This window comes from Strix aluco, chromosome 5, assembly GCF_031877795.1.
Source record: "Strix aluco isolate bStrAlu1 chromosome 5, bStrAlu1.hap1, whole genome shotgun sequence".
Classification (NCBI taxonomy): Eukaryota; Metazoa; Chordata; class Aves; order Strigiformes; family Strigidae; genus Strix; species Strix aluco.
In genome coordinates this window covers 51,718,205-51,745,541 of record NC_133935.1, presented here as the reverse complement: position 1 = coordinate 51,745,541, position 27,337 = coordinate 51,718,205, and the positions used below count along the sequence as shown (strand labels likewise).

The 27,337-nt window shown below is 39.9% G+C and overlaps 1 protein-coding gene and 1 long non-coding RNA gene across 10 annotated transcripts in view; one reads left to right on the top strand and one right to left on the bottom strand.

The window, feature by feature from the left end:
• Positions 1-1,194: 1,194 nt before the first annotated feature.
• On the bottom strand, positions 1,195-5,989 carry LOC141924603 (uncharacterized). Of its 2 annotated transcripts, XR_012623584.1 has the most exons (3): positions 5,447-5,989; positions 3,151-3,236; positions 1,195-2,406 (listed from the first exon to the last, which is right to left on the bottom strand). It is a non-coding gene; the product is annotated as an uncharacterized LOC141924603 (long non-coding RNA). The 2 variants fall into 2 exon arrangements; XR_012623583.1 differs by having other exon boundaries at positions 3,151-5,989.
• Positions 5,990-6,115: 126 nt separating this feature from the next.
• Positions 6,116-27,337, top strand: part of MON2 (MON2 homolog, regulator of endosome-to-Golgi trafficking) — a 132,491-nt gene continuing 111,269 nt past the window's right edge. For all 8 annotated transcript variants that reach the window (XM_074827338.1, XM_074827333.1, XM_074827332.1 and 5 more), the window contains exons 1-2: positions 6,116-6,349; positions 22,842-22,905. In XM_074827338.1, the coding sequence (XP_074683439.1) occupies positions 6,239-6,349; positions 22,842-22,905 (175 nt within the window). In that variant the 5' untranslated portion in view covers positions 6,116-6,238. The remainder of the gene's footprint in view (positions 6,350-22,841; positions 22,906-27,337) is intronic.

Here is a 27,337-nt window from a genome sequence, read left to right as displayed (position 1 = left end):
CATGGTTTCTGTATTTTCTACACTTGGCAGAAAAAAAAGGTATCATGAATGGACTGTGTTACAGACCATGCAGGGAAAATTCACGGGTGCTGCCTGAATAGATAATAATTCTGTTACCTAACAAATACTATTCCTTGGGTAAGGGAATGAAAGACAGATTCCATTTAACACGCAGAGTAAGGTTTATTTCCCAGGCCAGCCACGTACTTCCTGTGTGAGCTGGAAAAGTTATTTAATTTGTCCTGACTCACGCTCAGTTGTGAAGGGCATAGGAGCTGCTGATAAGATTTTGTGAATATCATGTATCTGTCTGTCTGTTGTTACACTGCTAGCTCTAAGACAGCAATAAATTAATTCAAGCAGTGGACAGCAGTTCTTTCTCAGAAAAGATGTTAACAGGTTCAGCTGATTCACTTACGGCAATGAAAAGACAACACAAAAAAAACCCCCAAACTACTGCTTTCAGAATCTGTTTGGACAAGATTCAAGCAGGAAAAATTGGAAAACCAGCTTTGCTGGCTGGTTATGCAAGAGCCATGGAACCATCTAAGCCTCTGGTTAAGAGATTTGTGTGTGGGCCCTGAAGTGATCGTACTGTAACTCAGTAGGGAATCCTTGCTGAGTATCTAATACAAATCACACATCTGAGATTTTGGGCATTGCTCCTTCACATTTTGTGAGTGACCTTAGAGATAATGTGACATAATTACTGATAGTTTGCTAATGACAAAGAGGATGATACACTGACAAACAGCAGCTGGGATTGCTTTTTTAGTTGACTAAACAAAATGAAATGTGTATTAACTGCAAATATACAAACAAAATGTGTATTAAATGTAAATATATGCTCACAGCTATGTGGAAAGGAACACAGGAGGAGTTCACACTGGAAAACAAAGTATTTTTCAATCTCCTGGTAGATCTAATTTCCTGATACAGACGCATCCTGAAGGAACAAGGGCTTTGCTTCTATTAAAAAAAAAAAATACCAGGTACTAGAGGGAAGGTTATTACTTCTGCTTCTAACCCATTTGTGGCTACAACAGAAATATTCTCTTGCCCCATTTCTTGTGTCTGTAATTTAAGAAGGAGCTTTTGAAGCTTTTACACATAGTAAAGTATGTGTATAGGGCTTCTTTGTGCTTACACAGACCAGTACAAGGCATAGATCTTTATAAAGGACTAAAGGAAGTATTTGGTAGTAATCCATCTCTCATTCTCTTTTAATTTAAAATTTAACTTTGCCTTTTGATAGCAGTATCTATGTTCAATCTACTATGAGACGAAATTTTCTCCATCATGACTCTTAACTCTGCAGTACAAAAAACCACCACAGATGTCTGCGAACACCTTTACTTGACCACACAGTTGATGGCATTTCATATCCTGAAGTTTACTTAGTACTGTTACTACATATAGATTCGTATCAGTTACAAAAGTATACAGGAGTGTCAGTAAAGCAAACTCAGAGGAAAAGCCGTGATTCTTCCCATCAGCATGAAGCCAATTATTTGCCACAGTGAAATCTGATAGTTTTGCCTCTGTGTAACACAGCAACAGAACCCTGTTCTCATAATCAGAGTCTGCATCTTCATACACCTACCAGAATGGACTATAACTAGGAGTAAATACCTGAAATTAACACAGCCGAGCACTATCCCATGTTTAATCAAATCAAAAGGACTGATGTGCATCATTTGGAATGAACATGAACACTGGTTTCAAGAAGTAATTTAATGAATCACAATAGGTCTCATGAGCATTTTTGTTGCTAATTAGGGTCATAAAGCTACAGGGAGTGATTTCAAACACCCACTGCCCATCGCAAAATAACATAATTTAATAACAAAGCAAACAACAATATAATTGCAGCGCAATACAAAGTTAGCTTAACAGCTAACTAGCATTTTAGCTTGCTAGTCAAAAACATGTCCTCAGAGATGTCCACATAGGCTGCTCCACTTTCTGACTCAAAAGTTACTTGAACTGAAACTGAGGCATTTAAAACATACCAAAAGACAGGCAAGCACTTCTACTAAGGGTTAAGAATACATGCAATAGTATCTATTGCAATGAAATGCAACTACAGTAAGTGACATTCACAATCAAATCAGTGTCACTTAGAAGGATCCTGGCTAGTTTAAATAGTTTAACTGCTCTGGTTTAGCTTAACTAATAAATCTTCTGCATTTACAAAAGGCATACATCAAAACTGAGAAAGATTATCTTGCATTTAAGAGATGCGCCTGAGATTCAGGCACATGCATAGTTCCCAATTCTTGTATTCAGCAGATCTGAAAGAGTTTTCAATTCTGCAACCACTTGTAGGATTCATTTCCAAACCCATAAAGAATCTTGCTGTATTTGGCTGGCAATGCTGAGCAGACTGAATGTCAAAGCTGGTAGCTGAAAGACATGTATGATAAATGTAAGTGATAAAAAGTGAAGTATGCAAATAGAACAAGTTTTAAACTAAGTTACTGAGATTTAAGTATCAAACACAGAATGGCCTTCAGAGAAGTTGGAGACTGCACTTAACGTAAAAAAACCCTTTTCATTAATAGACATGTTGCTTATTAAAGTAATTCTATACCCAATTTCCTAAAATCCTGAATTACAGCAGGTCTCCCCAAATTCACAAGTGCTCTGCTTGGTGCAAAAAGTGTCACAATGGATAAACAGAAATTTTGTGATACTAAAAAATCATAATAATCTCAATTTTAGAAGCAGATTAAATTCCCCAGAATACACCATTACAGTACTCTAAAATTAATTTTGCATTCCAGTACTGTGAGTTGGGTACTATTAAAACTGTATGTTCAATTTTGTCTGACATAAAGGAGTGTGCTGTTAATCTGCAGAGAGGACAGTGGGTGACTGAAAGTTAAACGCCGGGCATCATAACAGACAACTAAAGAGCTGCAGTAGAATTTTTTTTTCATGCATCACAGCAGACTAATAAATCTACAATTCTACAATGTAATAGGAAAATTATTATAAGAAAGAATATTAATAATTTTTGCTTATGAGAGGAGTAGTATATGGTCCTTTTTTTCCTGATCTACAAAACAGAGCACAGAGCAAATCGAGATTCATGAAAAGGGTGGAACATCAGCCAGAAAGAGCTTTAAAAAAAAAAGTGTATGTTACACTTAATAGAGGTGGCAGGGATGCTATCAAGTTGTTACAAATATGGAAAGCCTGTAGCATGCTCCCAGTTCTATGCCACTACACACCTGGAACAAAAAAGGACAGATAATCAGCAAGTACAAGCTCATATGATAAAAACAATTAACAGCACGAAATAATCCGCTCTTTCTCAAGAAACCATCATTTTACACAAACAGTATAAATTACGACAAAAACAATAAACATTTCTTCCTAAGAGGTGTAATAGTTTATATTCCAAAATATTTATCACTACTGTTCTTAAATATTTTCATAATTTTTTACACAATCCTTACCAATAAAAACATACAGAAACAAGTTGTCAATTTTACTCAAATGCAGTAATCGTCTATTCCCTCATTACTTTTACTTCAGAAGTTGGCATTACTCTGTGAGGAAGGGTGGACAAATTTACTGCTATGGCTTGCATTAAAGAAAACACCATCTATCTTTCATATAAGTTAACTTATCAGGCATTCGCCTGATAAGGCGTGATAAGGCGTCTGATAAGAGTGGCTCCCTGTGCAAACTGAATGTTTAAAGTAGTCTTGTCTGGTTAAACAAAACAGATTTGCAGGAAATTAGTATGCACATACTATCTAATACATACTAATTTGCTTGCTTTAAATGTGATTAATCTCAACTCTTCTTACTGGTCTCACCATTGTTACCAGGAAAATATGGCCATATGACAGTTTTCGTCATCTTCATCATTTTGATTACAGGGATAATAATGACAGTGGGATGCTTTAACCAAAAATGTCCCATTCAGACAAGTTCTGGCCAAAAATACTTGCTCCCTTTTCGTAAGAAATGCTGTGCTATAGAATAGTTTACTGACCTTCACTTCACAAGGAATTTCAATCATTTTAGTTTAGGCAGACAAGTAGGTTCAGTGAGTACAAATATGCCCAGAGCTCACCCTGTACAGTAAATAGGTGGAAAAGTCCAAACAGCAAAAAGGAAGTAAACCATTAAAGCTTACCCAAGAAATACCTATGAATAGCCAATAATTAAGTGACTCATTCTCCCAGCAAACCATCCGTGTTTCTTATGAAGGTATTTGGACCGGTCTGTGAATTGCCACCAGGACTGAAGCCCAAGATGGAAGCATTTAGACAGAAAAATCCTTAGGAAAATGCTTACTGGTTAAGCATGTAAATAGTTCTACTGAAGACAACAACCTTGTGTTTTGGGTCGTTTTTAAGTAAGCATATAAAAAAATCAAAGCTTTTGAGAATACACAGACCGACACATTTTGAAAGCGTAACAATGCTACAGAATCATGGGTTTGAATTTATTGAACACAGGGGTGAAATTCTAACTCCTTGTCCGAAGGAAGTTTGACTGCCTAATTCAATTGTGCAGTATTACACGCAGTTTTAAAAACTCACATCCATTTATCCCATTGTGTCAAGCTAACAGTCAGTAATTTGAAAATTATGTAAAAATAAAGAATTTAAAATAATAGAGAGCAATCCTGCATTTCTTGCCTCATAAAGCACACCTAGATTTATGTCTACAGGTGCAGTGTACAATGCCATGCCAGTGGGAGCCTATTTACTATATGATTTGCAATGTATCTCACAGGAAATTGACCCCAACATACAAGTAGGGATGCTCAAATTTTTGAGAAGTTCTTTTCCCACACCAAAAAAAGATAAAAAGAAATTTTAGAGCATTCTCTGAATAAGACTGAAGCCTTTCAGGAAAGTCTGAAGAAAAGACATTATTTATAATAAAATTATTTTAAATAGTGAGGCAGTAAAATTTTATTTTCCATCTGGTTCTTCATAATTTCTTTTTAAGATCCCCACGTTTAAAACCGAGACTGTAGAAACACACGAACATTTTCCAACTCCCTCGGTTTATAAGGGCAACAGAACCATGCTGCATTACAGGTGGGCAGCCACCGCAGTAGAGGATTTACAGCAACCAGCACATGGAAAAATAATTATTGCAGAGACCAAAACCTTTGTGAAATGTTAACTGTTCGACGATGAATGGTGTCCTCCAGCAGGGAGCTCGCAGGCAGCGCTCAGGCTGGAGGGAAGCCTTTGCTGTGGCTGAAGTGACACCGGGAGCTTTGCTACGAGCAACAGATCCTGGTTGAAGAGCTCCTGCTCGTTGCTCGGGTGCCTGCTTTTGAAATCGGTTAAAACCTGCTGGCTGGAAAGCTTTTGGATTTCAGAGGGACACTGCTGGTGACAAGGAAGGTACCCGGGACCCGACTGCCCCCGTCCCCTTGTTTTTGCCCTGCCTGTGTTTATCTTCTCACCGAAGGATTCACTCTGGCTTCGCCTGGAGAAAACCACTGAAGGCTGCGTACGCACACGGGTCGCGAAGGGCACAGACCTTCCCTTCTGCAGCAGGAAGTAAAGAACTTCACGATTCACGAGGAAACCGTAATAGCCTGCCTCGCTTTTTGTTTTTTTAAACCGCATTCGGCGCCGACTTCCCTCCGAGAGCCGGACTCGCGGGGGGGGGGGGGGGGGGGGAGGACGGACGACGACGACTCCTCCAGCCGCTCGGTGGGGGTGGTGGTCGCTGAACACCGCCTACCGGTGTCCTGCGGCGCGGCCAAGGGTCTTCTTCACCTTCTTCACCCTCACCAGCCCCCACCCCTCCCCAGCTGCTCCTCGCCAACGCCGCAGTTTGTCCCCTCCCAGCCGGCCCCCCTCGGCCCGGGCGCCAGCGCCGCCTCCCGCCCCCTTCCTGCCGGCCCGGCGCGGTTCCAGGGACACAGCGGGAAGGGGGGGACGCTCCGCGCTCCGGCCCAGCTCGGGCCCGGGAAGCCAGGGCCGGGTCGGGGCCGGGTGCCGCCTCCCGCCGCTCCGCCCGCCCCCGGGCCGTGTGTGCGGAAGCGGCCCTGACGCGCGGCGCTGGCGGCGCCCGGGATTGTGGGAGCGGGGGGGCCGCGGCGGCGGCGGCGGCGGCGGCGCTGGGGAGGGGAAGGGGCCGGGGCCGCGGCTGACGGGTTCCGGTGTCGGGCGCAGACGTGTCGGCCGGGGCCGCGGAGCGAGAGGCGCTGCCCCTGCCCGCTCGGAACAGCGCCCGGCCCGGCGGCGCCATGTCCGGGACCAGCAGCCCTGAAGCTGTGAAGAAGCTGCTGGAAAACATGCAGGGGGACCTGCGGGGCCTCAGCCTGGAGTGCCGGAAAAAATTCCCCCCGGTCAAGGAGGTGAGGGGTGGGCTGGGCTGAGCCGGGCCGGGCCGGGCGGCGGGCGCCGCTCCGCAGGGGCCTCTCTCGCCGCGCGGCCCGACCGGAGCGGGGGCTGCCGGCGCGCCCCTGCCCCCGCCCGGGGCCGCTCTCGGTGAGGTCCGTCCTCCATGGCCGCGGGTTGCCGAGCGCCGTCCGCGCCGCGACGTGGCTTTTGCCTGTCGCGTTGGTCCGTGGGTGGTTGTTTTTAATGCGTTATCGAGGCAGGGGACGTGGGCCGGGCTAGTTCACCTCAGGGAGCGGGACTGGGGAGACGGGTCGTCTGTTGACAGGGGCACATTGGGGGCAGCCCCGCTTCACCCCCAGCGTCCTCCCGGGGGAAGAGGCAAAGTTTGGCTTTGGCTGTCGCGGCGTCTCCTCGCGAAACTGGCCCGAGGCGGGCTCGGTCCGGCGGGTCCGGGCGCACCGGCGGGCGCCTGCGGGGCAGCGCTGGGGTAGCGCCTGGCGGTGGCCGGGCAGGGGCCGCCCCGCCGGTGAGGGCCGTGCTCGGCCCCCGGGGGCACGGCCGGCCCCGCGCCTGCCGGGGCTGGGGGCGCTCCTGGGGGCGCGGGACCTCGCAAAGCTCCTTTCGGGTCCGTGTGTTGCCCGCGTACCGAAGGCACACGCTTTCTGAAGCGTGGCTCCCGACTCGGCGTGTGCTGTCTCTCGCTGCTGTACGTCTGTGTCTGCCGGTGTAACTGCGTGGATCGCCGGTGATCGCTAGCGTACCTCCTGATTCTGGGGTTATGTGGCTTTCCAGCGGTGTGGTTACAGCCGAGGAAGCTTGGGAGACACAGAAGTTTAGGTTACTTTTCTCTCCCTTTTTAAAAATTCCATTAATAACCTCAGGCCAGTAGGATTTTTCCAACGTCAGTTTACTCTGTGTGCAGTTTGAGATTTAAGTAATCTTGATGAGCAGGATTACTGTAATTGAAGGGCAGTCAGATTTTTTTCCCTCTAATTTAAAGTATACTTCTTAACCGTGTGTTTCTCTAGCGTGTTTACACAGTCAGTTTAACTTTTGCCCTATCAGTAGTTTGCCACTTGCTATCTTAAAAAATATTTTCTCTATGCAATAGTGGGAGGAAAAATACTAATACGTTAACTCAGATTAAGCTGCAGAACCAGAAGGGTACCTGGGCAAATATGGTAAAGACTCTGTCAGTTTGGAAGAAAGGAATTGCGTGTGTAATGTGACTTGACTGCCAATTAAGTGATAGCATATTTAATGTTGTATGAAGTGTTACACTCTTCAACAGATGAACTGGAACTAATGACTGTGCTTGTTTTGAAAGGCATGAAGCAACACACTGTAGCAGAGTATGTTATATACGATTGTATGTTGCAGAGGAATGCCAGTGTGTTTGAGAGGTTGTGTGTGGTCACAGGAAAACAAGAGAAAGTTGTGATCAGTTCTGAGAAATCGTGTGTGGTCACATGTAAATAAGAAAAGTTGTGGTCAGTTGAACAGAGAAATCTGTGTGTGTGTTTTGGAGGGAGGCTGGGGTGCTGCTTCCACTTTCTCCTGTGTATTACTGTGTGACTAAGTTGTTTGGTCTCTGAAAGAGTTTCCCCACAGAGTTAATGTTTATTTTCTTCAAGATCTACAAAGGAGATGGGCAATGTAATTGTTAGTATTTTTAGTAATACTTGGTTATATTTGCCATGCTGAAGGCTAGAATAACTACTGCATGTGCAGTTCTTGATACTTGTTCAGCATGTTTATCATATTCTTGTATAAGTACAACTTTTGTGTTGTTTCCTTTTAAACCTCGACAGCACTTTGCATAGCTTCATTAAAAACACAGTTTTCCCGTGTTTTCTGGCATTTGGGTAGGTTTATGGAATAATACTGGAAGTTGTTTAAAAAGAGATGAGACTCTGCTATGAGTTGTGGGCTCACAAGAGAGCAGTCCTACAGTAGGATGTATGATACGGTCACAGGAAACGATCTTACTTCCTCAGTTCTGGAAGCCATTTTTTTTGTTCTAGTTTTAAAGGAGGCGGGTGTCCTTTTCTGTCAAATCTCAACTGCTAAACAGGTATTTTAATTGCATGCATTTGGTCTGATCATGATTAGATTTGGCTAGATTCCTACTATTTATAATCTCACTGTTTTACTTGCAGTATAACTAGACTATCTTCATCACTACCACTTACATTGTAATTTATGAGTTTATCTTGCAGCTGACTTGTATGCTTCCATGTCACTTAATAAACTTATTGTACTGTGATAAAGCTATTGAAAAACTCCTAGTCCAGAATTAGTAGTTACAAGCTCTATTGTAGTTGTTAGAGTTGATAGGTATTTTATGAAGGTAAACTGCTTCTAATGATCTTTACAATTTCTGATGTAATCTAAAATTTTGCTCACAGCTATTTGTTATTGTCAGCCATTTCTAAAATGATTTGTCTATTTTTTACATTAATACTGTTAAAATTCTGCAAAATTAATTTAGCTGATAAGTTTGCTGCTGATAAAGGTAGTAGTGCAGTTCTCAATTCTACTTGTTGCTCAAATGATTGATTTGAGGGAATCCTGTTTTAATCAATACTGTAAGGAGTTAGAAAGTGGTATGATCAGAAGAATAGAGCCTAGGGTTTTTTTAATTAAGTAGGGGGTTAGTTTTCACTTTTTAAAGATCATTCAGATGCATATGTTATTACAAACTAATGCCATATCTATTAGGTACAGAGAGACCAAAATAATATTAAATGATTCTTTGAACAGGCAGGTAGATGACACTGCTGAAGAGCTTTACCGGATAATTTTTTTGGGGGGGGGGGGGCGGGGGGGGGAGGGGGAGCAGGTGCAGCAGAAAAGGGGACAGCCAGCTGTGGGATCCCACAGACTCTGGGATTTAGACCTCTTCAGGTAGGAGCTGGAATTAAGGTTTTAAACCCTTATTGGAAATGGAACTTGAACTCTTCACTGTTTTAAGCACTTTGATCTCAGATTTTTCTATTACTTTTGAGTCTGTGATATTTTCTTAGTAGGTCACATTTATGCGGAGATCATGTAGTTTTTAAGTCTTTTAAGTTTTAAGTCTTTAAGTTTTTTAAGTGGATTCTGAGGTTTTTGCTGACTCTTTGATAATCTGTTAAGAAACATTGAAATTACTTTCTCCCAATGTTAAATTTATGACACAAATGTGTGGCAAACTTTGTCCCCCTTAGAGCCTTTAACTAAGAAATAACAGAATGTATTGTTGGCCCCAAAGCAATCTACACCTCGTCTTTGCTCATGTGAAAAGTGCTCTGAGTAGGATTTTCCTAGGTGGTGCTGCTTAATACATTGAGAATGGGAGCTGCAGAAAAAATCTGTGGGTTTGAGATTGTGTTGCTGGTGACACTTGGGGATTAACTAACATGATAGACTTATTTTTCTTAAGAGTGTGGGGAATACCAGTTACTACCAGACTTCAGACCCACATCTGTTTGTTGCTAGGTGGTTTTCCCGTTTGATACTTCCTCGGATCAGCACTGACTACAGAAGTATACTAAGCATGAAAACTATATACTGTACTCAAGGAGTAATTTGGTGGTTATGTCTGTGATATGCCAAAACTATTTATATTGGCTGACATACAAGTAATGACATTGCTGAAAAATGTATTTGTGTTTTCACACTATATTTCTATTTTCCTGTTAGCAAAATAGACACCAACCATGGATGTGTTAGAAACTCTCAGGGCAAGTGTAAATTAAACAGTATCGTTTGGAGGTTGAAATTACAGAGGATGAAGCAGACTTTAGTACAGGCATCAGTTGTGCTCATGTTATCTTAAGTAATATGGCATTTCTCCTAGAAAACAATACCACTTGATCATTATTCTGTTGTTTTGAATGGTCTAACTAGAAAGCACTGTAATGCTTCTAACTCTGAACTGCATTGCATGCATAGAGCTTTATAAACTATTTTAACCTGCTGGTGACTGGAGTTTGACAGCCTGTGCTGGGTGTGTGGGAAGCTGGCAGTGCTCTCTTTAGTGAACTGGAGTAAAAATTTTGTCTTATCACAAAACTGAAAATAGTTTAGTGTGCTAAACCTTCTGTTTCTTATTGCCAAATGAAAATATTGTTCTGTAAATTGCATCTGATTTGGTTAGATAATTTCACCGTGTAAGAAACCTTAGAAATACAAGGGGAAAATATTTATAATTAGCAGAAATAGTGGCATTAAAAGGGAAAATAAGTATACCCAAAAAGTTCTTCTTGACCTGAATTTCAGTTGTATGTAACTCCTTGTTGTTTACACGCTTCCAGTCCAACACTCTCAGCTTTCTAGTAGGCTTGTAGTCTCTACGTTGACTCAGGTTTTTTCTTGACTTTTAAATAACAGTAAAAGCAAAATCAGCTTAAAAAAACACATTAAAAAATTAACGCTTATCCAGCTCCGTGAACAGTTAACAGGCACGCTTGTGCTGATAGAAGAGGGGAAGGGAGAGGGCGGGAGGGGTTGGAGTGGGCAGGGACTGCATCCTCCCATGGCAGGATCAGCTTGGCCTGGCTTAGACCCACCGTGGGACAGGGTGTGCCCTCTGCTTAGCAGTTGTGTAATGGATTGCAGGTGTCTGTTTTAGGACGGTTCCTGCTGATGTGGTTATTTGGAATAGTAGGACTGGAAAAGAAATAGCGTTCAATTTCCTGCAACCTGGAAAAGCAGCACAGTGTTAGCTTTGAATACTTTGGTCAGTTGAAGTGCTCTCTTGAGACTCCTGAAAGATAGCTTTTGATAGCCTCTCTGTACTGTTTCCTTCTCAGACCTTTGTTTGAAACAGCAGCATTGCTTCTGTTTGTTTCTTGAGTTGTGTATGCCTTTGGCATACAGACGTATTTTTGAAACTGTATTGTAAATTAATTTGCTGTGTCTAGGAAAAATAATAGAATCCAGTTTTGCAATCTTATTTTCCTTCTTTTATAAGTAACTAATTACAGGCAAGTAGCCTTACAAAATTCTTCGGGTAAAAGTTAAAGAACCCAGATTCAAGTGACTTCTGGATAAAGCAAACTTTATTTAATGACAGTGGAAGTGGTGTGGACTAGCTGAGCCAAGAGATAGGATTTGTCCTTTCTGAGGGGCTGTCTGTTGTGTTCTGTGAACACAGGTTTTATTCATACATTTCTTCATACAGAGTCCGCTCCTCTCTGCACTGAGTGATATACATGACAGTTTCATCCCCTGGGTTAAATCATTCTAATTTTGGAATGATATGCTGATCCTGAACACATCTTAGGGCTAATGCTAAAAAATCAGTTGGGAAGCTTGTCCTATTTAGGGAACCTCTCTGATGTCATTGGGTAGCTGTATGAAACTAAATATGAAGATGTGTTGCAAAATTTAAACATATGGTAAAAAGGTACAGATCAGTTAATTGGGTTTATAATGTGAAGTGATCATTAGGATTCCTAATGCAAGTGGAAGTAACACTTAAAAAATGTGAACATTAGCTGGTTTGTTCTGCAACAGAAACAATATTTCGGAAAATCTGTTGAATGTAGTGCAGTACACAAATCACAGAAGGCTAAGAAAGAAAATGATATGGTGAAATGCCGTGTGATTTGGGCATTTGGGTCGCTTGATGTATTACTGGCATTGAATGGTTTCCAAGATCTCTGCATTCATGCTACTCTGGTGGTAAAAAGATGAGTCAAATGGACGTGGCAATGAACAAACCTTTGCATGTAGACCATTTTCTGGAGGAGTAACCAAGTTTTTGGGTTCTGTGCTTTATTTTTTGAATAAAAGGGATTCTGACACTGTAGCGTACAGGGAAGCTAACCTACACTGAACTTTCCAGGTTGGTTAGTTTTCAGGTCTTCACAGCGTTAGTTCAGAAGGATGAAAATACTGTAGAGTTTTTTGTTTGCTGTAACTGGTATTTACTGTGGCAGGTGCACCCACCCTGATGAAGATGGGGCTTTCTGGCTGCTGAGATATAGTGGCTGTTGATTTCTTTTTCTCACCCTTGTTCTTTGGGTTTTACAGTAATTGTGGCCCTCAGCCACTAAGGGTTGTTATTGACCACAGATCAGGTTCCACTCAGAGTGGAATAAATGAAGTCCCCTGGGGGAGCCGTTTTGAGCTAGTCCCCCGAGCGCAGCACGATGTAGTCAGGGACTCTCCTCTTGGATTGGATGCCACCCAAGGAAATTCCTCGTGGTTGAAAGCATTCACTTTTTAGGGGAGTGATCAGACGTTTTGAATTGTCATTAAATCCTAGGAGTTTATTGAATTTTGTGCAGTAATAGTTTTTCTTCCTCTCACAGACATTTGGATCTGCCATTTACGAATAATTTCTGGCGTGCCAGTCAATTATATAAAAAAAATGTTATTTTAATTATTGTCTGTTTAATTTGAGAGCCTCTGCAACATTCACTTAACTAATATTTTAAAGGCTCTTTTGAAATAGAGAAACTATGCTCTGTAAAATGCATATTGTCATAATTAGGCAGCTTGCACTCAAGCATGTGACTGGAGATTATTCTGTAGCATTCTTTAGTTACTAGCTGGTAGCTGAACTGGTAACTTGAAACAGGTGATTCCTAATATTTCCTACAGTTCCTTTTATAATTCCTGATCTTTAGCAATAGCTGTGTCTGATAGCTTCGTGTTTGGAATCCATTAATTTTACAGTGTTTCTTACTCAATATTGATTTGTGTACAGTAGTATTTTTTCAAAATTATGTTTTTAAAAGTGTACTGTTTATGTTTCTAGGGGATTGTCATTATTCAAATGTGTTTTAAGCATCAAGATTTATTGTAAATCCTAAATTTCATGTCATCATTTTAGTCTTTGATAAGGAACATCATGTGTTGAAAAATGATTCACATCATGCACATAGACCCCATTTCTCCATCATGTAATACCTTGCAATTTAATGAATGAAAAAATGACTAAAATTTTATGTATCTTTATATGTATCTATGTATCTGTGCGTACCTTATATATAAAGTACACAGTCTGTCTATACTTTTAATGTTAAGCTTCAGTACAGGATTAAAGTGCCTAATTTTGGGTGTCTAAACTTCCTTCATCGATTGTGCAGGCTCAGTTTGTTATGGAAATACTGTCAGTAGAGCCAAATAGCTATTCAGAGGATCTTGTAGCCAGGGGATTGATTCACTCTGTCACCTACACATTAGGTGTATTTGCCACTTGAGATACATTCATGTTTCTTCGTTGGCTTCCAGCAGTTGGTCTGGAAGAGCATGGGTCTTCTGCTGTCTGCATGTAGTTGCCTTGGATACAGAGGCCTAAATTTAGACCTCTGTATTGAGCCCCTCCTACCGGGTCAGCTGAATTAGTTTAAGGAAAGGCTTTAAGAATTGAGGACAATTTAGTAGAGACTAAATCTCCATTGTAATGGGAGCCTAAATATTTAAATTTGTGCATCTTAATCTGTGATTTAATCCCCATCTGCCTCCTATGGCGTCCTGAAGATTATACGGGAAACATGTAGCAGAAGCTGGAAATTCTTGGTGACTCCAGTTCTCAAATAGTGCCCAAACTGTCGACTTTTGTTTCTTTTTACCAGGTGCCTGGCAAACAGGCATTGCTGTCTCTGCCTGGGTGACTCAATATAGTATTTGTGGCAAAGCCTCAGGAGTTCCCTGGTCCCATCTGTTCTGATCGACAAGCTGAAGGCGAAATTAGTTTGAACTTCAAGTGTGAATCTTCTAAAGCTCTGAAACGGGGTGTTGTGGGTTTTTTTTTTAAATGTAGAATGATGATTGTTGTGACAGAAGTATGTCATGAAAATTCAAGTGCTTTATTTCAGTGATACATAATCATTTGTGTTGTACTTGATGGATCACTCAAGTATCCATTAATGGTAGACGTGGGCACTCTCAAGACATCCATAGGCTATGTATATATAATATTAATGTTATACACTGTGTTATATACAATAATACAAAATACAGGGTACATCTCATTGTGGGAAAAGTATAACTTAAGAATTTGTTGCTAATTGGCTGTGTTTCTTCTGTATCAAGTTTTGGTTAGCTTTTTTCCTTTCTATCTACATCAGTGCTGTTCAGTAATGAGTAGTTTTGTTATTCATTCTGATTTGTTCTGTTGATTTATATGTGATGGTTTTTCTAGCTGAGGTGTAATATTTTGATTGTTGAATGAAAACTCTTGATATGAAGTATTTATATTTCATTATCTTTACCTCCACATTCACCTCAAGTGAGGTACCTCCAGAGACAACATCTCTGAATAATTTAGGTAACACTGGCACCTCTCCTGGCATTACTGACAGTTAACCTTCAGGATTCTGAATTGACTGCTGATACTGCAGACTGACAATTTCAGAAGATTAATGGGCCAGAAGAGTAGTCACTCCTGTCAAGTGAAAGAGCACTTTTAATATGAGGGCAACTAATACACTTGCACTAAAGCTGGAAATGAACAAGGTTGTGTGTTGTTTTTCTAAAACAAACAAACAACAAAACAAAACCTCCAATATCATAAATCTTGAATCGGTGGAGAAAGTGTGTAATAGAATCAGTTAATGCTTTTATTTTTTCTCAAAGCATTGGAGCTCTGGTAATTGAGAATGGCACCATCCTTGAGTAGAGTCAAGTCTAGCAGGAATTAAGTTTGGTATCTTCAGCTGTTGGTGTGCCTGTTGTTGGGATCAGAAATGTACACTATTTATTTCCTTCATTGGGCACAAGTAAATCATGATGTAGAATAAAGCAGAGCAATTTTGCTTCTGTCTCAGGTAAAGTGTGAACAGCTGAAGAAACTACTTTGTATATGAATAGAGACTGATGGTCTGTTTGCAATTTCTTGTCTTTATATGCTAAATAAAGGTAATGCAAGCAAAACCAGCAAATATATTAATTTCTTGATTTTAAAAAAAAAAAGTTAATCAGGCTGTTCAACAATTCATGTAAATCACATTCTAAACTTAAGAAATTGGAAGACTGTAGCTGGTTTTGTATTGAAGGTTTTGTGGTAGTGAAAGTGGTTTACCAAAATACAATTTCAATTTACAGGAAAATTAGTACTATTTTACCATGATTACTAAGATTCTGTAGAAGAAAAATTACAGTGAGAAACTTGTTCAGGAATTGCAGAATATGAAGTGATTTGAAAGGTGCATTATTGCTTTCAGTGTTCCCTGCTTTCTTTCTCTACTTGTACATGTATCCAGGATGGAGCACACATCTGAACAGTGATCGCAAACTGCTTCATGTTCATTGCAGCCTGCCTTTAGGAAGCTGTGGATGTTAACAGACCCTGCCCTTAGTCTTGTCTTCCTCAGGTTGAAAAAGTGCAGCTATTACAGTATTTCCTTATCTAGTCTCCATCCTCCAGCTGTCTTGGTTGACCTCCACTGTACTTGCCTCAACATGTCAATGGCTTTCTTGCACCGGGGCGTCTAAAACTGGATGTATTACTCCAGCAGTCCCACAAGAGCCAAAGAGAGGGAAGGACTCCCCTTGACTGGCTGCCTATGTTCTTGCTAATAAGCCCAGCATTGCTACAAGGGCTCACTACTGGCTCTTGGTTCATGCTACATTCATGTTGGCTGTTCGTAACCATCTTCTTGTCCTGCATGTGCCTAGAAATAGCTTCCAGGAGGATTTGTCCCAGTGAGTGACCTGAAGCAGACTGGCCTGTAGTGCCCTGAAAGCTCTTCCCTGCCCTCCCTGGAGAGGATGTGTAGTGCATACCTTTCCCCAGTCATCAATAACCTTCCTCAGTCACTGTGACCCTGATAGAGGATGTCCTTTCAATGAGACTGGTCCTTGGGCTTCTATGTGTCCATTTGACCTAAGTATTCAGTTTGTGTACTCCCTGCCTGTATCTGCCTTTACGGGGGGGTGGTGCTCCATTCCCAGAGCAAAGCTGGTAGGCTTTGCTCCAAGCCAGTAGAATGTGAGCAAGCTCTAATCCAAATACATTAAATCATTCCGTGTAATAAATCCCTATGAGTGCACAATGCTGTGTGATCAGAACTGGCATTTCACCAGTTTAAATCACAGGTAGAGAGGTAGAGTGAGCATATGTAAAAGAGAAGGGTCTGAGTAGGGATTGTACTCCTGGGGAGGAAGATACAGAAGGCAAGTACAGTGTTTTTTTACGCAAATGTGGTATACTCAAGTGCTTTCATGAGGTTGATTTAGTGTGGAGCTTTTTCTGAGTGTGTCCTTTTTCCAAATAATAGTTTAGCAGCACAGTAATGGTCCAGAATGTGTTTTTGCAAAGCAAGCCAGAATAACAATGAAGTGAAACTGTACTTTAGACAGGAGGATCTCTTATCTAAACTATTGGATATAGGGTTAGTGTTCAAGTTGGAAAGGCAGATAATGATGAATAGAAAAAAATTGCTCTTTTTATTTCACGTAACAGATGTGGAAGTGACCATAGATGACATATATTACTCTCATCCAATCTTAGTAAAAGGTTAGCAAACAATGTAATGTAAATACCAACGCAGACCATCATTCCTGAAAGCATTCCTGAATGCTTTTCTTTTTAGAAGAGAGAAATCAAAAGCTTGTGTAGTAAGAGCTGCAAACCTTACAGCAATTTTAGTATCTCTGGAGATAGCAATCTGCTCTGAACGTACAATAAAAACACAAATGGTAATTCAAAGCACTAGCGGTGGAAATTCTTTATTAACTTTTGGTAACAATACTATCACATTTAGAAGTTCATACAAAAATATATTTAAATGTTAGATCAATCCTTAGTAGAAATTAGCACATGCCTGGTTGCTATGTTAAATATCTTTATGTGTATATGTAATTTTTGGTTTAAAAAAAAAGGTGCTGAATTCTGGTCCTAATTGTGAGATAGCAGTTTCTTTGAAGATCAGCAAGTTGATCCATTTAAAACCTTTTTAAAAACCCTTTTTTTAAACTTTTGAAAAATTGGTGGTATGGCAGAGACAGTGGGTGTTCTTTTTACTTTCTGAAAAGGGTCACTGGTAAGAGAGATTTGAGATTAGAATTTTGTGTCATCTTTCCCTTATGAAAAGTTGTTAACTATGTTGTTATTTTTCAATGAAAAAAGGGTAGCTTTTTCACAGTTACCCCAGAGTAAGGGCAAATCCTTGGGGTTTATTGTGGAGCAACTCATGTGCTGTCAGATCAGATCCCAGCTGACCCTTCTGGGACCTTGGTTGCCTGTCCATATGCATTGTGGTAGAGCTCCATTTTGTCTTTGCCTGTGAGTAGAAAACTGCTGAATAATTATAAAGTTACGTGTTCAAGCATGCGCCATACCATTATTCCTTGTAGCCATTCTTTGGCTGCCAAGTAACATGATCGTGGAGTTAGCTATAGTGGTATCTTTCTGTAATGCAGACTGTCCACTGCAGTTGGGTTTGAGAGCTTCCACAGTGTCCCTGGAAGACAGATTTGAGGAGGCAGTGCCTTTCACCTGCACTTACCACTGTGCAGCTGATAAGGGTGACTTGCGTTTACGTCATCCTGAACAGTAGCTACTAGAACTGCATATCCCAGCATACCTCCATATACTATTTATGAGTTATAGGTCTTTAAATATCATAGAATCATAGAATGATTTGGGTTGGAAGGGATGTTAAAGATCATTTGGTTCCAACCCCTCTGCCACTGACAGGGACACCTTCCACTAGACCAGGTTGCTCAAAGCCCCATCCAACCTGGCCTTGACTACTGCCAGGGAGGGGGCATCCACAACCTCTTTGGGCAACCTGTTCCAGTGTCTCACCACCCTCACAGTAAAGAATTTCTTCCTAATATCTAATCTAAATTTACCCTCTTTCAGTTTAGAACCGTTAGCCCTCATCCTGTCTCTACACTCCCTGATGAAGAGTCCCTCCCCATCTTTCCTGTAGGCCCATTTAAGTACTGGAAGGCTGCTACAAGTCTCCCCGAAACCTTCTCTTCTCTGGGCTGAACAACCCCAACTCTCTCAGCCTGTCCTCATAAGGGAGGTGCTCCAGCCCCCTGATCATCTTCATGCCCTCCTCTGGACTCATTTAGGCAGATCCATGCCCATCTTATGTTGGGGGTCCCGGTGCTGGACACAGTACTCCAGGTGGGGTCTCACGAGAGCAGAGTAGAGTGGGAGAATCACCTCCCTTGACCTGCTGGCCACAGTTCTTTTGATGCAGCCCAGGATACAGTTGGCTTTCTGGGTTGCGAGTGCACATTGCTGGCTCATATTCAGTTTTTCATCGAGTATTACCCCCAAGTCCTTCTCTGCAGGGCTGCTCTCAGTCCAGTGACCTCTCAGCCTGTATTTGTGCCTGGGATTGCCCCAACCCATGTGCAGGCCGTTGCACTTGGCCTTGCTGAACTTCATGAGGTTTGCACAGTCCCACCTCTCATGCCTGTCAAGGTCCCTGTGGATGGCATCCCTGCCCTCCAGCGTGTTGACCACACCACACAGCTTGGTGTCGTTGGCAAACTTGCTGAGGGTGCACTCAATCCCACTGTCTGTGTTGCCAACAAAGATGTTAAACAGTGCTAGTCCCAACACCAACCCCTGAGGAACACCACTTGTCCCTGCTCTCCACTTGGACATTGAGCTGTTGACTGCAGCTCTTTGAGTGCAACCACCCAGCCAGTTCCTCACCCACCGAGTGGTCCATCCATCAAATCCATGTCTCTCCAATTTAGAGACAAGGATGTTGTGTGGGACAGTGTCAGATGCTTTGCAGAAGTCCAGGTAGATGATGTCAGTTGCTCTTCCCTTATCCACCAATGCTGTGACCCGTCGTAGAAGGCCACCAAATTCGTTGGGCATGATTTCCCCTTAACGAAGCCATGTTGGCTGTCACCAATCACCTCCTTATTTCCATGTGCCCTAGCACAGTTTCCAGGAGGATATGCGTCACACAGAGTATACTGTGGAGAAATTTAGGTCTTGAATGTTACCTGGATGTTGGAAAATGTTGATTCTGCTTGAGAATAGGTTAAATCTTTGCTTGCTGGGTGTCTGAGCAGATATTACCTGTCTGTGTTACCTAGTTGGTGGATTTGGCCCTGCACAAGGGTTAAAATTTCCCAGAATTTGGAAGATGCTCACAGAACATCTAATGTCAGGAAGCCTGAAGTTCTTCCCTGTTTGAACTGACAACTGAGAAATCAGTGAGGAGGGGAAGAGGTTTGGATCTGAGAAACTCTTAAAACTGGGTTTGAAAATCTCTGTGGATTTCAACATCCTGGTCTCTCTTGTGCAGAGAGCCTCTGTCTATAAGGTGGCTTTAGGGTGAGGTTCTCAGCAAGCTGTGAATGTTGTTGTCAGACTGTACCTTGGGAGAGGAACTTTGAGGCCAGGAGGTAGATACGCACAGGCTTCTTTTCAGTCTACTTGGAACTGCACTATGTGTGTCTTGATATTTTTTTTGTACATAAATTCTGCGTTTGCCTTACTTTGCTTTCTGTGAAGGGTGATTTCCACATAATCAGCAAATACTTGGTAAGTTCCAAGAAAGCACAAAGATGATGGGGCAAGTGCTTGAGCCTGGAGGGTCCTGTTGAATTTTGCTGTGAGAGTGTTTGATTAAAAACAAATCAAAGTACCGGAAGAGATTGACTTGACTATAGGCTATCACCGAGAGTCAGTTTCAGTTCTTCATTGGTATTTCTTCTCCTCAAACTGAGTGCTGTAGTTGCTTCAGCAGAAATATGAAGCAAAACTCAATAATGCCAAGTGTGTGTTTGGGACATTTTACATCAGTTCATTTCACAATTATTAAAGTAGCAGAGAAAGAAATCTAATTGACTGAAGGTTTCACGTACATTTGAGCTTTGTTACATTACAGGAATTACGTGTATTTGCTTCTCTTTAAAATTAAGACATTAACTGACTTGCTCATTAAACTAATATTAGCTGCGATACTAAGGGAAACTGTTAATGTTACTTTTAGTAGTGCTGACTGCTTTAAAAACTTGGTGCCTTATGTTTGTGTGAAAGTAAATTATCATATTTGTACCCATACATAAACAGTATGATGCTGGCCATTTCCTTGATGAACGTTGTTCTAAAAATCCTTTTTCTAATGGGGCAGTATCCCAGAGAGTGCTGCGGCAGTTGATCTAAATTTGTAAACTTAAAATCTATTAATATCTCTTTTAATTTGCCAAGTTAAACTGATGCAGTCGAAATCCACTTTTATACTGATGTATACAGAATAGCCTGGTAACTGTGTATAGTCTCATTTTTTTACTGGTTATTTGTGATCAACTGAGGTAATTTTTTGTAAATGTTAATATATGGACCTTTTTACATATATAAGGGAGGATTTTTTTGTAGAATGTGTGCAGCGCAACTAGTTTTTAACTGTAAACATTTTGAATTGGGATTCTAAATAGAAAATATAGCATAAGGCAGATAATCATAGTTTTTCTCCATGAGATACAGGAAATTCTATCTGTTATATTCAGAGCGGTAGTAAAAAGTCTTAATATATGTTGTTTTGTCTTAGGTTTTTTTTAATATGCTATTTTATATAAAGCTAGCATGGAAACAACTGTGAAACATGTTGGAAATAATTTTTTCCGTCTTTGTGCGGAGTGCACCATGTTTGCAAATGTCACACATGTGGGCAGGCTTAATATTTCTTTGATTCAGAGTGAGTTTGTCACTCCTGGCAAGAAAGAAATCGATTGTCAGTAGATGATGATTTTTAGTTTGCAGATAATTGAAGTTGGACTGTGACAAATCCTTCATATTAATTAATAGGAACAATTTGTTTTGACAAGACACCCCCCCCCCCCCCCCAAATTAGCTGACAATTTATAACTGAAGAAGAATGGGGATTGACTTGAAACTGAAGACACTTCAGTGCATTAAGTTAACATAATTAAAATAAATGAGAACTGCGTTTGGCACTCTTCATTTTAATTATGTGAAAGATACTGCTTTATGCTCATTTGATCATGTTGTATGTTAGTTGAGGCATTCTGGATATTATTCTGTCTGTATTTTTAAAGTAGAAACACTGTGTTCAGCAAAGCTTAAATAATTATCCAGAATTTCACAAGTCCCTTAAATGGTCTTGAGTGTTTAGTATTTCTGTGTTTGAGGAAATTAAAAAAAAAAAAAAGAAAAGAGTTGAAAATTTCAGTTCTGTATTTCCAATTTAGCTATTTTGATAAATATATATATCAACTCTTAAAATATTTGATTATGAATTTGTACAGTCATCTTAACCTGACTTTCTGGGAAATCTTGTTGGAGTAGTGTTTTGATGAATGGGGAATATTACTACTCGGTAGAACTTCATGTACTGTCGCTTTTGCATTTCTGCTGCCACAGCTTGTCTGCTTCTCTAATCTGTTCTATATAGTGATGGCACCCTTCTTTAAATAGTAATATCAGAGGAAAAATGGAAACATTTATTATGGGAAGTATGCAGAAGTACGAAGCTGAAATAAAAGGGGAAATGTACTTTCAAATTTGTCAGAACAGTGTTTTCCAGCAATTTGCTTCCTATTGTTTGGGAAAACCTGTTGCATTTATTTTGGTGTACAGCATATTGAACATGATTTCTTTAATTCTTTCAAGAGGTTTATAGCATATTAATGGAACTGAAAATTAGAAAGGTGCCATTTGCAATGTATTTTTGTGTTTTGTACACAAAACTTGTCAGAAATCATAATTTTGAATTGCAAAGCCTCAATGTTATATTTTCAGTTTGGTTTGATCTCATTAGAGAACACGACTTCAGCGTTCTATGCTGGGAAGCACTTATGGACAATCGAAGAGGGAATTGCTGTTCCCTCGCAGCAGTATGTGGTCTCCTCGGTGGGCTGCTCAGCTCTGCAGCACCTGGTTGTCATCCAGCCAGTCTGTGCACACGCATCCCTCAACCTGCACGTCTGCAGCCCTGGGTCCCGTTGAAGGGGTGCATGAGGGAGAGGAGGATGCTGTTTGTCTGTCAGGTCAGGCTTACGGGGAAAGGGGAGGAGCTGTTGATGTGGATTGTATGTCATGTCAGGAAGAATGGAGAGTATTGTTAGGAAGCCTTCCTTATGGTATTGCCCTGATATAATTTGTGTAGGGCATTCAGGATACAAAAGCCACGGGGAAATGGCTTTCATTCTGATCCTGGTTGTTAGTGAAAGTGTTATCAGTTCTTCAGCATTTCAACCCGATGAATGTGACAGATTATATACATCATGGTAGTTGTTTCACAGTTTGAAACTGTACAGAGACTGTAACGTGGTTTTTTTGTTTACTAGTGATTTTTCTTTGTAGGACTAGAAAGTAATACAGTGAGAGTTGTGATTCATAAAAATTCTGAACCACAGAATAAACCCCTTCCTGTGGAATTCTGGAAGGGAATTCCCGAAGCTACAACGATTTCACTTTTGCATTATCTCTGCTTACTGAAAATACTAGAAAAACATTTTTGCCCTGAGACTACATTTTTTATTTATCTTCAATATTCTTATTTCTTTCCAGACATTGTTGTATGAAATAGCATCTAAACTACTTATTTTCTTCTCTTCAAGGCTGCTGAATCAGGAATAATAAAAGTGAAAACAATAGCTGCACGGAACACTGATATTTTGGCAGGTAATTATTTGCAATGCAATGGAAAAAATAAACTTGGGTTACAGATCAAAATGTTAAAAAGGTGTCTTGGTTATGTGTAATAATCCTACATGTCTTTTAGTGTGTGTTATATCAGTGATGCTTTACTTTCAGGCACCTAGCAAAAAATCCAGTAGCATGAGAATTTTTAAGTACTACTTCTGCTGCATGTTAGTGCTATACTGATGATGAGGAAGGTCTCTGTTTTCATTTGTGGCTCTACAAAAATAATCATCCACTTAGCAAAATAGCATGAAATACTTAGACTCCAGTGTTTTATTTACTGTCTACGTCCACCACAGCTGTTGAATGCTCTGTGTGGAGTTCTGCAGTATGATCCTCATCTGTGTGTTTAGTATGAGTCTAGCCTTTGGAGACTTGTGCCTGGCAGCGAAAAGTCTATCTTAATCTGAGACAAGGTCATTCAATTTAAGATGTATCATTGCCTTGAGGGACAGGCAATATCTTGTGAGTTGCAGCTTTGTAAGTACTTAAAACAGTGTCTCAGACTTTCTTCAGCTTTATTAAATAGCATGTAAATTGATGGCTTCTTGCCAATTGCTGGTAAAGCCTCTGGCCAGATTTGAATGTTCACAGAATCATTCAGGTTGGAAAAGACCCTTGGGATCATCGAGTCCAACCATCAGCCCTACTCTACAAAGTTCTCCCCTACACCATATCCCCCAACATCTCATCCAAACGACCCTTAAACACATCCAGGGATGGTGACTCCACCACCTCCCTGGGCAGCCTATTCCACTGTCTGACCACTCTTTCTGTGAAAAATTTTTTCCTAATGTCCAGTCTAAACTCCCCTGTTGCAGTTTAAAGCCATTCCCTCTTGTTCTATTGCTAATTACCTGTGAGAAGAGACCAGCACCAACCTCTCTACAATGTCCTTTCAGGTAGCTGTAGAGAGTGATGAGGTCTCCCCTCAGCCTTCTCCTCCTCATCCTGTATTAATACTTGAGTGTCTACCCAAGCTGTAGTCAGAATCCTTAAAATGATAAATTATTTGAAAAGCCCAAATGAAATAGATGTAAAACTATTTCTTGTTTTGAGGTATGTAAATCAGATATTGGTAAGGAGGCACTTTCTAGAATTATTTGAAGTAGCAGTCCCACCCCTTAATATTTCACTTTAATGCCTCTTTTTTTATTTGTTTATTTTCTTTGTTTTTACTGCTGTCATGAATGCTGACATAAGTGGGAAAACTATGCCAGGTAATGTCAGCTATGTCAAAATACACAAATGAACAAGAGAAAATTCTAGTTAGCCATTTGGGAAGCTGTCAACGTTTTTCAGTGTATTACTGTGTAAAGAACTTTTTTATTTTAGAAAGTTAGTTTGTAATCCTGAAGTATTCTTTGGATTTAATCTTCATTTCAAAGTGAAGAGATGTGAAAGATCTTTGATTTTGGGCAGGGATAAAGTAAAGACTGCCATCTTTACTTCTGTCGTTTTGAGGGAATGCTTTCTGGTACTTGGTCAAATTTTGTAGGTACTTTTCCTGTGGAAGGTTTAAACTAGAATGTAGTTAGTATTTATTTCATTCATCAGAAAACCTGTGCAGATTTGTTTGTATGAGGTTTGGAAAACCAGCTGATCCTAAAAGTTATTTTGATTAGTTAATTTTTGCTAATAGGGTAATAACTTTTTTCCCAGTAAGAAACTGTGGAACAGAGGGGAACATACACTTTGCCTGAACGTTATCCTAACATTCCACAGTTTAAACATAATGCCATTAAACAGTCCCAATTCTTTATGGACTCTTGTATATTTTGAGGTATTAATTGTAACCTAATCTTGTAGATAAGTTAATGTCAAGATACCTGTTGTCTCCTATCTTCTATTTAAAATCTTTTTTTTGAGGAAGACAGTATGTATACTTTAGTAATAATAAAACTGCAGAAGTCTACTGTAATTGTGAAATCTTATGAAGCAGATACTTTTTGACTGCTAGATGATTTAAGAACATCTACTAGACATTCTAGTAATCCAAATAAATATTTTGATCAGGATATGATTTTTCTTTGTATTTTGTTGTAAACTATCATTTCACTAAAATAGATGAGAGGAACTGTATCACATTGTTTTGAATGAGCTGACCTGATGCTTTCTTGAAGCATTACACTGTATAGGATTATAATTTTTAGGAAATAGATGCAATCTTAAAAAACTTTATTATGTCTGGTGAGATGTGTTTAACTTGCCAAAACAGAGAGGTTGTTGATCTAACTTCTTTCTTTCTCTTGGAAAAGTTAAGTTGAGCAGTTTCGAAGTCTTCATTCTTGGCAGTCTGTACATGCTTTATAATTTATTTATGAGGATTTGAGTAATTCCAAAAGAGAAGTCATCTTGTGCTTTATATCACAGAAATTATGTGAGAAATTATTTCCACGTGGGTCTGAAATGTGCAATTCATACTTTAGTTTTAGAAGTTCTTTTAAAAAATTAGAATTATAATATCACTGATGGAATGAAGGAGTAAGTTTTACTTTCCCAAAACTTCTTTTTTTGATGTGTTTCATTATGATAGACTTCTTTAACATATTCTAACATAATTTTGGTAGCAAAATGGAAGCAGACCTGGATACAAGAAAACTTTTGTGTATTTTAAGACTGAAGCTAATATAATGATTGGTACCAAACCAGATCTATGAAACATTAATTTTTCACCTTCATAAAATAAAAATCCTATTGTTTTTAATGAATTATAGGAAAAATACTGTAAAATATTTAAATTCTTTTGTCTTGTTATTTATTAACTCTTATGCTATTTTTGTCATTCGGAACTTTATAATGAGTCTTAAGATATATGTTTTGTGATATCTTTTTAAAAATTTTGCTTTCTTCTTTCTGCTTGATAGTTAGAATTTAGTGGCAATTCAGAAACTTATATGAGTGAAGAAGCATTGGTGCCCATGTTAGAGTGAGCTCTTCAGGCTCTATTAGCCATGTGTTGTAAGTGTTCATAGGTTATAAAGGCAGCTTAGATATCTAGCTCACATGTAGACACTGACAATTAGATGCTTAAATTATATGTCTTAATTGGTAACAAACTTCCATTTTTGATAAAGTAGCCGATGTTTTGTTTTCAATTTGAAAATCATGGAGTGTTTCGTAAAAGAACAATATCGGTGGATGTGGATTATACTGTACATTTTAAAAGCAGATTTATTTGCTTAACAGTTAAAAAAATCTGTTGAAATCAAAGCAGATTGTTAAACAGGCAGTGAACCTATGTATTCATTCACATTTATGTCGACGTTTGATTAGGCATTTGGTGCAAGGGCAGCCTGTCAACTGCATGTAGAGCCTATACTGGCTCTGAAGAGTTTGATGAAACTATGGACTGTATATATGTTAATATCACCTTATTACCTTATAAAAAGTTGACATTTATAATTTATACTAGCCTATTTTTTTTCGTAGCAACTTTTGGTCGTGTTAGTGCTTCAGCTGAAAAATATCACTCAAATATATTTTTGTGTTTTTTATCTTGGTGTTTCTTTTTTTTTTTTTTCCAAATTAGTTATTGTGATACTTAATCACTCCTTCTTGTGAGCTAAACTTCAAATTGCTCAGTAGAAAAAACAAAATAGATCATGCTTGCATTTTTATGTGAGAATGTAGCTTTTGTTTGTGGTAAAATCTATGCTCTAAAGATGTGTGTGAAACTATAATGAACACATTCCTCGTATTACACATAGACTAAAACACAGTGTGTGACAGTGTAAGAACACACATTAAGCTTTCAACTGTGAGGAAATTTTTAGTATCTGAAATGGTGATGAGCAGCTAAAATCTTAAAAGATTGCATGAATCAACAACCATGGCTGCAAACAGAAGAGCACTCATCAGTCAGTCATGCTTTCCTTTCATCTTTCAGAAATATTTTATTCTTTTTTTAATTTTATGAAGTTTATCTCCAATCTCTAGAATTACTGTTATGGGGAAAAACTTTTAAAAATGTCAGTGTGGAATGTGGTATTCATTGTGAAGTTCCTTCTCCTTAAAAAAAAAAAAAAAAAAAAGATAACTTAATGAAACTTGTGTTTTCTCCTGACAAAGCTTCATTTTAAGAAGCTGCCCCTTCTCACTAAAACACTGGCTGAAAAAGTCATAGCCAGTGTACATACCCAGGATACAAACAGTCCTGTCTCTCTCTTGTTCTGTTTTGCTGGTGCCACTTTGCTATTACCCTTTGTGCCACGTGCTTTGGTATGTGTCTCTGTGCCACACTTCGTGTTGCCTTTGAATTTGGTGCTGAAGTGAAGCAGAGCAGGAGAAGGCTATACCAGCCTGAGGCTGGTCACCACTGCAAGGCCAGAGAAAGCGCTGGGGTGGGGAGAACCTTACAGCTTCTTACTAACCAAATGGACATTTTGGATTTGGAAAGAGAAAGTCACTT